Source organism: Triturus cristatus, chromosome 11 (genome assembly GCF_964204655.1).
Source record: "Triturus cristatus chromosome 11, aTriCri1.1, whole genome shotgun sequence".
Taxonomy (NCBI): Eukaryota; Metazoa; Chordata; class Amphibia; order Caudata; family Salamandridae; genus Triturus; species Triturus cristatus.
This window is the reverse complement of record NC_140594.1, coordinates 479125254-479137883: the sequence shown is the minus strand read 5'-3', so window position 1 is coordinate 479137883 and position 12630 is coordinate 479125254. Positions and strand designations below refer to the sequence as shown.

The 12630-nt window shown below is 48.1% G+C and overlaps 1 protein-coding gene across 5 annotated transcripts in view; it reads left to right on the top strand.

The window, feature by feature from the left end:
• Window positions 1–12630, top strand: part of CDCA2 (cell division cycle associated 2) — a 458496-nt gene that overhangs the window by 348506 nt on the left and 97360 nt on the right. For 3 of the 5 annotated variants that reach the window (XM_085632792.1, XM_085632791.1, XM_085632794.1), the window contains exons 12-13: window positions 186–274; window positions 6329–6460. In XM_085632792.1, the coding sequence (XP_085488918.1) occupies window positions 186–274; window positions 6329–6460 (221 nt within the window). The remainder of the gene's footprint in view (window positions 1–185; window positions 275–6328; window positions 6461–12630) is intronic. The other 2 variants (XM_085632793.1, XM_085632796.1) reach the window with 1 other exon arrangement.

Sequence of the window (12630 nt, the reverse complement as noted above, 5' to 3'; positions counted from 1 at the left end):
TTTCAACTGCGTAATCATGTCTGTAAATCTGCACCAGTGATAGTGTTCCCTTTTCTAGCCCCAATTTGTATGAATTTCCATGAATCCTGTGTAGAGATTGCGGTTATATTAGCGAACAACTGACTGCTTTTACACATTTTTCCGATTCATTTAGAAGCAGCCCTTTCTTTTTTTTTTTGGAACAGTGGCTGATTGTAACTCTGAGGAGACTGCATATAAAGAATCAGCAGTCCTGGATGGCGGAAGAATCACTAGATCAGCAATGAAGCGAAAGGTAGGTGTTCCTTGCTTTTACTGTAAATCAGTTAACAGTAAATCAGTTTTTCCTATCTGTCTTGCTGTTGTGTTTTGAATTGGCTTTAGATGGTGAGACTTTCCACCTCTAATTGTTTATATAAGACTGCTTAGGAGTCTGAGGTTAAACCACAAGCAGTAAATTGAAATTTTCTTTGGGTAAAGAATAACTCCATTACCCCATATTAATACCTCGTCACTGCTTATAGAGTGTGTGTGCATAAAGAGAGAGCTAGAGATGGGGACATAGGGACATAATGCATAGGAATACATAGAAATCGTGGCAGTGAAGGTATTTTCCCTGAATTCTAACAATCTGTACGGGACCTTGTGGGTGTTGCATCTTCACTTTATTTTAGACTTCCTGTGAACGTTGAATTCTGAAAAACTTGGGCAACTTCACTATGGCTGTTAAGATGGTTGGTAGGTTTGTCCTGAACGTTACTTTTTTCCAGTTTAATGACTCCCAGGGTTTCTGGGATGTATTATGTTAAACAAGATGGTTATCTAAATTCAATCACTATTCAATATTGTATTTCAGGTTCCACCAGAACTTTATTAATCTAGGAGCCACATAGATGTGTTTCGTAGATTTTCTGCCACAGTGTGCGAACGGTGAAGAACAGCACTGGAAATAGCCTGAGGGCTAAAGTGACTCTGGCCAAGCTTCGATGCCCTTCAGGACAGCTCAGTAACCTTGGGGCTATTTCCCAAGCAGGGAAACTGAGCCAGCCTTCTTGGCAACTGCAGCCTTGACGCCAAACCACGACATGGTTTAAACCCGCTGCCTATAATGAGGTTAAAACTGGCTAAGCTACCGTCTCCAATTCACTCAAGACCTCTTTTGTGCTGACTTTTAAGCCAATTGGGATGTTGTTGACTGAGTAAATACCAGATCCATCCAGGGAGTTCATAAGGGAAGGCCTCATCCATGGGGTTGAGGAGTAGCTTGGAAGAATGCAAAACAATGAATACTATGCAGTACCCTTCTGTAGGAAAGTGGGTTTCTGTTGCAGTAACCCCCCCCCCCCCCCCCCCCCCCCCACACACACTTTTTGCCAGACTACTGATGCACTTTTTCTTGGTGTGCCCTGGGTTCCTGCCAATCAGGTTCCCAGGGCCTGTGTTCTTTACCCTAAAATAAACCCAATTGGCATCTCTGGCCACATGTCAGCCCCTGGTAAATGGTACCACAGGTACCCAGGGCATTGTGACCAGATAAGGCCTCTAAGGGCTGCAGCACTTATTGTGCCACCCTCAGAGGCCCTGTACAATGACACTCTCACACTGCCTTGGCAGCCTGAGTGCCTTGGTGCAGAACAAAGTGAATAGTCGACATGGCACACATCCCTGTGTGCCATGCCTACAAACCATTGCCCTGGCATACATCCGTCACCCCTCTAGCTGGGTGCCCTACACCAGCGGTGAGGGTCCAGGTGCATCATTCCTGGGCACTGTAAGTGCAGTGCTGCCATTAGGAGTATATGGTGCTGGGAGTTTGTCATTACGAACTCCACAGCACCATAATGGCTACACTGAAGACTGGGAAGTTTTGTATCAAACTTCTCAGCACATTAAACCCACACTGATGCCAGTGTGGGATTTAGGGTAAAATGCACAACAGAGGGCATCTTAGAGATGCCTCCTGAAATTCGACCAACTACTAGTGGCCTGACTGAGTGGCTGCTTAGGCTGCCACCACCAGACCTGTTTCTGGACCCCTGGGTTGAGAGCTCGCTGCTCTCGGGGGGGGGGGGGGGGCCTGAAACAATGCACATCCTGGGACGAGGTGCCAAGCCTCCTCTCCCAGGTTGCGCAGGGTTCCCAAAAGAAATACTTTAAAGGCCTGCTGCCTTTGTGAGCCTCTCCAGACCATTTTCTGCTTTTAGCAACTGGTCCCCACTGGTTCTACCCCCCACTTGGGGCAGGAGAACCGGCGTGAAAAACAAGTGAGGAAAAGAGGTGTGCCCACCTCTACCAACTCCACCCCTCAGGTGGGGGAGGCGAGATGAAGCACAACCTAGAGTCCCCGCCATCTTGAGGATAGGGGGGACTCAGCCAACCAGGGACAGGCTCCTGCCCCCCTCCCACTGGAGAATGGCAGAATAGGGGGTGTACCGACCCCAGGGAAGGGACCCATTGGTCCCTGCCCTTTACCTAACTGTAACGCCCCTAAATTTGGTATTTAGGGGGCACCATGAACCTTCTTTCCTCAGATTAGAAACCACAAGAAAAGAAGATAAGAAGAAGGACCGAAGAGCCGTGCAGCGCTAACAAGAGGAAGACGCCCAATGACTTGGCCCCAGCCCTACAGGCGTGTCTCCCCTCGAACCCGATTCTGCAAAATCCCAACGTGTCCTGCAGCCAGCAACCTCACAAACCCTGGAGGGCCTGCCTGCCTTCATTTCAAGGACTCTATCTCCATAGAACACCGGACGTGTTTAAACTGCAGCTTCTGGTGCCAGCCAGAGACTGCAAATTCAGCGCATACTGCACCCGCCGACCCCGGCCCGAGCTCGGGTGAACCAACACCACGAGGAGGTCCCCCTGGCGATCCTGACCCGAGATCCGGTGACCCCTGACCTGCCTCAAGCCTCCAGACGCCTGCAGCCGCAATCCAGAGGACCCCCCCCCCACCGCGACCAGAGCGGGTAAGAAAATCTGACGTCAAAAGGCACCCCTGCACCCGACGTCCCACGGCCTTGTGTGCCCAAACAAACGGTGCCTAACCAACCCACAACATCCCAACTTACCCTCGAAGTGGTGGTTGCACCCAAAAGATCCTCGTCCCCGAGCCTGCAGTGTTTCTTTGCCATGGAGGTTCTCCATTGAAAACAAGGCACCCGACCTCAAAACAGCACCTGGCCGCCCTAGTGCTGCTGAGGGTACACCTTTGGTGCTACTTTGGTCCCCAACTTGCCCTGAGCTAAACCCTAGGAGCTTTGCTACCACAGCCGTGTGGCCTGCTAGCCAGCAGCCACCAACCGGAAGCACCCTATCCTCCATAGGATAACATTAGGCCTCAGCACTTTGCACCCGGCCGCCCTAGTGCTGCTGAGGGTGCAATCTCAGTGCATCACTGACCCTGGGGGACCCCTGAGTCTAGCTCCAAAACCTTAACTCTCACAGTTGTTTACTTACCTGCAAACCGATAACCTTTTTTTCTTACATCGAATAACATTGACAATTTTCTTCGAAAAAACGACATAGTGGAGTTTTGAAAACATGAAATATTCCTTAAAAATCAAACTAATAACCAAAACGCATTTTCCCAACTGTTTTCAGGAAATGTCCCAGTGCTGAATCTAGGCCTCCAGCACTGAGTTAGAAAAAGTAACGAAAAAGTAACTTACCTGCAATTTGTTGAAAAAGTACATTCATTCCTATGTTCTATACCTGCTAAGTATTGCAATCTGCTACAATATCTGTAAACCATAACCAGTATAATTTCACTGCATTTTTGAACTGTATTACAAAGTATCATATTACTGCAAAGTATTTATATGCTTACCTGTGCCAGGCTTGCTTGGTTCTAGAAAAATAAAACCGTATATATGTTTCTACAACAACAATTGGCCTATAGTTCAGTTACTGAGTGTGTGAATTTATATGCTGACTGAGTGTGTACATCAAATGCTTAACACTGTCCTTTGATACTGCCTTACTGCTCGACCAAGTTACCACTTTAGAGAGTAAGGTTCTATCTAACTTTAACCTCTTCCAAACCTCCGGAGACCCTTGGACTCTATACACACTGTACCTTACTTTGGTGCAGTATATATAGAGCCAGTTTCTTACAACCTCCAAGCCCCTATAGGTTCACCTCCTTGGAGATTTTCAGTTCAGATGATTTGGCTTTGGTGATTAGGACTGTGGCCTCACAGTAACTGATGTATCGAAAGCTGATGTTCTCCTGCCTGCTAACATTGCTGATACTGGCTTCTACTTAGTCTTGCAAAGACCTGTGACCACACTACTTCCCATCGTGGGGGCGTTTCATACCCCTCTGGCATTATGTTGGAGGAGGTTTCATCTTCTATGACTGTTGTTTGGTAGGCAATGGGCTTGGGCTTGACATTGCATTATGCAGTTGTGAAATCTAACATTGTGGCAGATATTTCGAAACTCTCCTCTGCTTCTGTGAAGCCCTTGAATACTTCCTGAGTCCTTTTGATGTCCGCTTTAGAAAAGTCCATCAGGCCTGCAGAGTGCTCAGAACCTAAATGTTATTGTGGCCACTCCAGACAGAGTCCAAGAAACTTGACACTCTGTTTCAAGGTTTTTTGTTACATAGGTTATTTGTTAGCCCTTCAGCCTCTTCATATGTGCCAGACCACCCCTACCTATTCAAATCACCTGTTGAAGAAAAGGCTTCTTGCTTTGAACGTTTTATCTCAGACCGTATTTGATGCCACAGTGGGATCTAAATGTTATCCTCACTTCCCTTATGTGCACTCCTTTGGAACTAAGCGGTACAAAAGGGGGTGGTGATGGACGGAGCATCAGAACCAATCAAACACTCCCACCCAGTCAACAGATCTGGGTTTGATCCATCACCGTTCCTTAGCCCACTCTGCCACCCCAGTTCAGACATGGCCATATGCAAATCAGTCTGACCCTGTGCCTCATGGGAACAGTCCAGCCTGAACTGCCAAGCCATGCCTTCCCTGGACCGGAAACAAGCTTCCTAGGACCGGTTTCTGGCATTTCAGCCGTCTTCAGCCAGGCTTGCTTGAATCCAGTGGCAAAGTGAGCAAGGGACTCGCGTCTGAGCATACCCTGCCAACTTATGGCGAACAAAGCGGTACAAAAGGGGGTGGTGATGGACGGAGCATCAGAACCAATCAAACACTCACACCCAGTCAACAGATCTGGGTTTGATCCATCACCGTTCTTTGGAACTAAGGCACAACTGTCTACTACGTTTCCTGACTTTCAAGACTATGGTCGTTGCAATAACATCGGCTTGCACGTGAGTGAAGTCAAAGCTCTCTTGGTGCATCTGCCTTAATACATACTTTTCCCAGATAGTTATGTCGAAGACCAGGGTGGCTTTTTTGCCAAAGGTCATGACTGCTTTACCCATTGAGCAATCTATTACTCTTTCAACATTGTTTGCTTCACCTCACTCCTCGAAAAAGGAGACTCCATTGGCTGGAACAGAAAAGGCCTTTGAGCTTTTACACAGATCAAACCAATGACCATAGAGTGGACGAGCAGCTCTTTGTGAGGGTTTTATGGGGTGAAGAAAGGTAAGGCTTTGCAGAAAAGGAATCTGTCAAGGTGTATCCTCAGCGTTAAGATTTGCAACGCACTGGCCAAGGAGCAGCCTCCAGAAAGACTGAAGGTTCATTCTACCATAGCCAAGGCTGCTACCTCTATGCTGACACACACAGTACCTATGCTTGCCAACTGTCAGGCTGCTACGTGGACATCAGTGCACCCGTTCATGAAGCACAGCTTCCTTGACAACCAGGCCTGAAGACAAAGGCATTTTACTAATTCGGTCCTGGAGGACTTTTTGCTGTGAGCCATTCCACAGACCTACCACATTCGTAGGTAATGGTTTGGGATCTGTTCTTCCGTAATGGGAGTTCTGGTGGATACTCTATTGAACTACAGATTTCTCACCACCCTCCCACCTCCCCGTTCTGTGGCGTGGCCTCTTTTTAATGCCTAAAAAGGTCCCAAGCTAAGAATGTGCACACTGGTACCTCAAAAATTGGGCTATGTGACCGTTGGAACAAAGTCGGTATGGGGCTGCAAAACGCCACTTACCGCTGTGTGGGAGTAATGCAGTTTCAATTTTCAGGATTGTCTGGCACCTGTGAATATCTGCACCTAAAGTATCCTTCAGAAAGAGCATTACTGAAGGCAAGTAAATTGACCATATAGTACTTTTTAAAAAATCACAAAAAAATTTGTAATTCTAATCATTGAAGTGAAAATAAGTTTTTGAGTGATGCACATGCAGTTTAGATTTTACTTCAAATAAATTAGTTGTGTTATTTAAATACTTTTAAATATTTTGCAGTGTGCAGAACATGTGGAAAAGCCTTGTTTAAGCAATTCAGTCAATACAGACGCTACAAATAAAGAGGATAATTTAGTAGTTCGGAAGAACCCGCCTCAGTCAGCCAAAAAGAAACCAACTGGCAAGAAAAGGGTGGGTATACGAATACCCTTTAATCTTGTGACTTCCCTTTTTTGGTTAAGGAATAATGCATGCTAGTGACCATCTCTGCTAATTCTGGTCACTTCATTGTCTATGCTGTTTATCCCCATTTTAAGTGTCTTAAGTTCAAAACTTTGGGCAGCCGCATTTATAGGATCTAGAATCAAAATGAGGCACGCCTTACCTTGTAACGGCTTGTACCACAAAACATGTTTCTTATTATGGTTAATCGGGTTTCAGAACACCACAGGATTTGCTAGAAAATGTTTATTTTAATTGTTGCAGGCTAATTATTCTCAGTGTTGCTTTTAGCTGAATTTGCCACTTTTGTTTTCTTCAATTGCGTCCAGTCTCTCTTTCCCAAAGACTAGATATGTTTAGGCAGCAGGCAAGGGTGTCTTCACAAGTGTTAAACAAAAACAAGCATTGGCATAGCCAATAGGTCTCGCCTTTGGGACCTTATAAGTGTTTAGCCATGCAACAGTTGTCTAAGTAAATAATTTTAAGGTCCCAAAAGCGAGACCTATTGGCTATGCAAAGCGAAAGTGATCGCGATCACGATCAAACATAAAAGCGGCCATGCGGCAGCGAATGTGAAAGTAATCGCGCACATGCACTGTAGCTCTAGGCTGGCCCGGTAGCACTTTTTGGAGCCCTCTCAATAAGTCTCGCCAGACCAGCGCATCCGCTGGGTCAGGCGAGACCTAAAAACTGTAGTGATAATGACAGCTATAACGCCTGTGTCCCTCCTAAATTCGTCCTCTCTACTCGACTGTCAGCACCCATACTATGATGCTTTATTTTGAACTCTTCTGAGTGACAGACCTCTCTTAGTTTTTTTTGCGCTCCATACCAGACATGTTTTGCCCTTCTGTCAGGCTCTCCAGCTTTGTTATAAGCACTTGCCACTGACGAGATTTTATTTCCTCGGATGTTACTGGATCTTATCCTCCTAGTTAAAATACATGTTCCTCGATTTTAAGGGGGACTCTTTGTTTCAGGAGTTTGCACCCAGCATAATATTCCTGAATGTGTGCCTATGAAGCAAAGGAGGCTACACGTGCCACAGGTAACTGTTAAGAACCTGTTTGCCACACTGTCATCAGTTCTTCCTTTGCTGTGTGCTCTTCTAGTCTGGGACAATCTCTTGGCCACAAGATTGTTGCTTTTGATGGCTCTCCTGGGCAACCACAATGGCAGTAGTATGCTTAACTGTATCGTGACACAAGTGTGTGCAGAACCTGACAATGCCTGTATTGAAGTCTCTTTGTGACCTAATTCGAAACCCTGTTTGTTTGCATTTTACGCCTAATGTTGCCATAGATTATACTTCTTCACAGGTGTCATCTGCTTCTAATACCACTGGAAGTTAATTTGAGGGATTCTATGCGGAGTTTCTTTTGATACTCAACAGAATTAAATCTAATTATTTAGTCTTCTACACAAGCGCTTACTGACTTGGCCACAAAGGGTGATGTGGTATCTGCTTCATTTGGTTCTGCTCAAAAAGATAGTCTATTTTGCTTTATCAGCACTGTCCGACACCAGCAAAAGGCCAAGATTTTGCACCCTGGTGTGTACTTTTGCAACATGTATGGGGATCAGTTAGTATGAGATTAAAAAATGGCCCAGTCGTATGTGAAAAGCTGCCTAGACTATTATCATTTTTAATAAGCTAAGCAGTGTCCCTAGTCAGTCAAAGTGGCAGCAGATTACAACCTGACGGTGACACCTCTGATGCCCAGCCTCGCTTTGTGAGCTGGGGAGCCCACCCCTCCACAGTCACCAGGAAATAGAGAAAATGAAGGTTAGTTGATTATTGAACCTCCCTGTCTGAGCCACCTTGATGTCATGGAAAGTAATAAAACCTGCTTCAATTTAAACTCTCACTCCAAAATTGAAGGCTCTCAATATCTCTGACACCGAGCGGAAGGTCAGGAACTGCTTCTGATGCTGTTAAAACAGAGCAAACACAAGGAGATGATGGATGGAGTGCTTAAACATTTCAGACACTCACCCCCAGTCACAGATCTGGGTTGAATCCATCATCGTTCTTTAGCTCACTTCACCACCTCAGTTCAGACCCAGTTATATGCAAATCAGTCTTGACCCTGTGCCTCATGGGAACAGTCCAGCCTGAACTGCCAAGCCAGGTCTTCCCTGAACCGGAAACGAGCATCCTGGGACCGGTTTCTGGGTAACACCCTTCATCAGCCAGGCTGCACAGGCTGGTCAACAGGTTACCAACATGGCTACGTCAATTGTTATCCTTTTTGGGGTTTTTCTGGCGGGGTTCCAGTGTTCCTTGTCCACTTTCCTTATAGGGATAGCATAGACCCATACAATCATGTCGCTCTGACACAAACGACTGCTCCACGCTCCTGTAGTACCAGAACCGGCACTTTACCTATGCCTTTTGTTTTTCTTCCACAGTGAATGCCTTCCAACACGCTTAAAATACTTACCCTAAATGTGAGGGGCCTTAATAACCCGGTGAAGCGGTTCTGTCATGTCTAGAAAACGCCCAAGCAGACATCTGTCTGCTGCAGGAAACACACCTCTTATCCAGGGACTGTCATCGCCTTAGGTCACAAATTCACAACCCAGTTTTTTTCCTCAGGTCCAACTAAATCAGCCGGGGTGGCTATCTTGGTGGCTCAGCAATTTAAAGGGGCGGTCTTACATAAGGAGGCTGAAAAAAGGGGTAGATTATTGACTGATAGATTCGCCTTAGGTAACTTAACATTCACCATTGGCTCCCTATACGCCCCGAATGATGGCCAAGAACAATTCTTGCACTCCGCCCTCACTGAAGCAACAGCCACGACAGATCGCAACATCCTCCTGGGGGGAGACATGAACCTAGTTTTTGCTAACATTATTCACAGATCTTGTCAACGCACACATCAAACAGGCGCACTCTGCGCAGAGGGACTGGCCCGTCTGCACGACCTAGGTCTAAGAGACTTGTGGCGTAGCTTTCACCCCCAAAGCCGAGAATACTCTTATTACTCCAGCGCACATAAAACCTACGCTAGACTACCTCTTGGCATCCACACCCGTATATGCGCTAACGACAGGGGTCGAAATAGGAGTAGCCTCCCTCTCAGACCACGCACCAGTAATAGTCACTCTCACCCTCCCACCCATACAACAGCCCTCCAGGGTATGGCGTCTCAGGGACACTCTACTGCACTGCGAGGAAGTGGTTAAACGTATACAGTGCTTCATCACCGACTATCTCTCCCACAATGCTTACACTGACACCACTCTTGCAACACAGTGGGCAGCACTAAAAGCGGTCATCCGGGGTTGATAGCCATTTCAGCAGCAGAAAATGTAGAGCAGAGGCGCAAACGGGAAGAACTCACCCAACAAACTAAAGAGCTGGAACAGATGCACCAAAGAACAGGAGCCCCTCTGGTGTGGCGTCAACTAAAAGCCGTGCTTGACCAGGATAGGGCAGAATTTGCGGCATAGAGACTGCGTCATGCCTATTATAAAGGGGGAGATAGATGCGGGTGCTTCCTCGCCCACTAACTACGTGAGACCAAACAAACAGGGGGTCCAGGGAATTCGCCGAGGGGATGGTAGACGTGACTCGGAGGATGGGGACATCGCCGAGGCATTTTGCGATTTTTATGACAGCCTCTACGCCAGTTCTCCACTAGAGAGCTCTGATGGGGCCATCTTTCTCGACTCCGTCGCCTTGCCAGCTCTGACTAAAGCTCAGGCCGACTATCTCGACAGACATTCAAATAGATGAGGTCATTGCCGCCATCGCACGCCACAAACTTTCAAAAGCCCCCGGGCTGGATGGCTTCACGGCTGTTTTTTACAAGACTTTCTGTGCCCTGATTGCCCCTCTCCTTACTCAGCTTTTTAACTCCTTCGCCGACCCCGGAGTGATCCCAGGAGACCTCAGAGGCCTCCATAGTGGTGATCCCCAAACCAGGGAAAGAAAAGACCACGTGCACAGCGTATCGTCCCATCTCCCTTCTTAATATAGAACTTAAATTGTATACAGGGATCCTAGCTGCCCGCCTTGCACCTCATATGCCTGGTCTTATTGATCCGGACCTAGCAGGCTTCATCCCCGAGCGCCAAACCTCTGATAATACGAAACGCGCACTACACCTCGTCGAGAAAGCCACGCGAACACAGGGAGAATATATGATGCTCGCTATCGACGCCGAAAAGGCTTTCGATAGAGTCCACTGGCCCTATTTAGAGAGAGGTTCTGGAGCGAGTGGGGATAGGGGAGAAATTTCGCACATACATCTTGAACTGTTAAAAGTTTCCGACAGCTACAGCCGTGTGAATGGACATACGTCCTCCCGATTCCCCATTGAGAGAGGCACAAGACAGGGGTGCCCGCTGTCTCCCCTTTTTGCATTCAATGTGGAGCCTCTGGCCCAGAGGATATGGCATAACCCAGCGATCACAGGGATTAAATTCGGCGTCTATACTCATACGATCAGTCTCTATGCCGAAGACTTTTTGATATCATTATGCAACCCTAGTCTCGCGCTGCCAGCGTGCCTAGCGGACCTAGTAATCTTTGCACGGGTTGCAGGGTTTAAGGTGAACATGGATAAGTCGTTAGCCCTGGATCTCTCCCTGACGCGCTCAACCCGTGAATATCTTCAGGGCCTTCATCCCATCCAATGGGCGACAGATACGATCCCATATCTGGGGATGCAATTGGCTTCCTCTCTCCCGCACATCGTTGCCACCAACTACGCACACCTGCGACAGAAGATTCGCAGAGAGCTTGGTCAGTGGAAACCTTATCCTCTCTCGTGGCTAGGCAAAATAGCAGCGGTCAAAATGACCATTCTACCCCAGATCCTCTATTTGTTCCGTACAATCTCTCTTCGACCGCCTCCAGGTTGGATACAGCAGACACAATCAGATCTTGCACAGTTCATCTGGAACGGTCGAAAGCCACAACTGAAACAGATGCTAGCGACACTCCCTCCGGAGGGGGGTGGCCCCGGGATGCCTGACCTCCGGCTGTACTTCCAAGCGGCCCAACTGCGTCACCTGGTTGAGTAGAGTCGTTGGGAGTCGGAAAAGCACTGCTTGTTTAAAGACCAGGCAGTTGCTGCCAGACCTTTGCAAGGAATCCCATTCCTCCGCAAGAGCCACAGACCCCGCCCCCCCCCCCCCCCCCCCCCCCCAAATTTATATTGTAATTGTAAAAATATTTGTTGAGCGCGGTTGCTGCCCGTAGGCGTCCAAGCGCTGAGTTGAAGCAGAGAGGTGACGGGAAGAGGAGTTAGGGAACATAGGATTTGGCAAACAGTAGTGTCTTTAAGCTTTTCCGGAATGAGAGCAGGTTTGGGTTGGACCGGAGTGAGAGGGGGAGAGCATTCCAGAGCCTGGCGGTATTCAAAGAGAACAGCCTACCCCCAGACCTGGCTCGCTTCACTCTGGGAACAACAGCAAGGAAAGCCTCCGTCGACCGAAGGTTCCTGTTAGGGTGGTAGGGGATGACAAGGTCGTTGTTAATGGCTGGGCCCGTTTTCCAGAAGGCGCGGTGCGCCATGCACAGCGCCTTGAAAGCCACTCTCTGCCTCACTGGTAACCAGTGGAGACTTTTTAGAGCAGGTCTGGCTGACTGGGTGCGCGGGATCTGTAACAGGGTACGTGCTGCACAGTTTTGTACATCCTGCAGTTTCCGGAGGGTCATCTCAGGTGCCCCCACGTATAGGGCATTGTTCGAGTCCAGGCGAGACTGGATGAGACCTTGTACCGCCACCTTTTTGGCCTCTAGAGGAAGTAGCGGGAGGACCTTCCTCAGGATTCTGAGTAGGCCAAAGCATGTGGCGGACAGTTTAGTGGCCTGGGTGGAGAAGGAGAGTTTGTTGTCCAGCCACACTCCCAGGCTCTTAACACTCTCCTTAGGGGTGGGGGGAGGGCCCAGTGCACAGGGCCACAAGGAGGTGAAAGGCACAGGAGAGGCTGGGCCTAGGAGCATGAGCTCCGTCTTTTCTCCGTTTAGCTTTAGGGAGGAGTTGGTCATCCATCCCTTGACATCCTCTAAGCATTTTAGCAGATGTGCCGGGGATTGCCTGTTGTTCTCAGTGGCCAGCGAGACCACAAGCTGGGTGTCGTCGGCGTACGACACGATTTTAATGCCGTACGGTTCGACAACA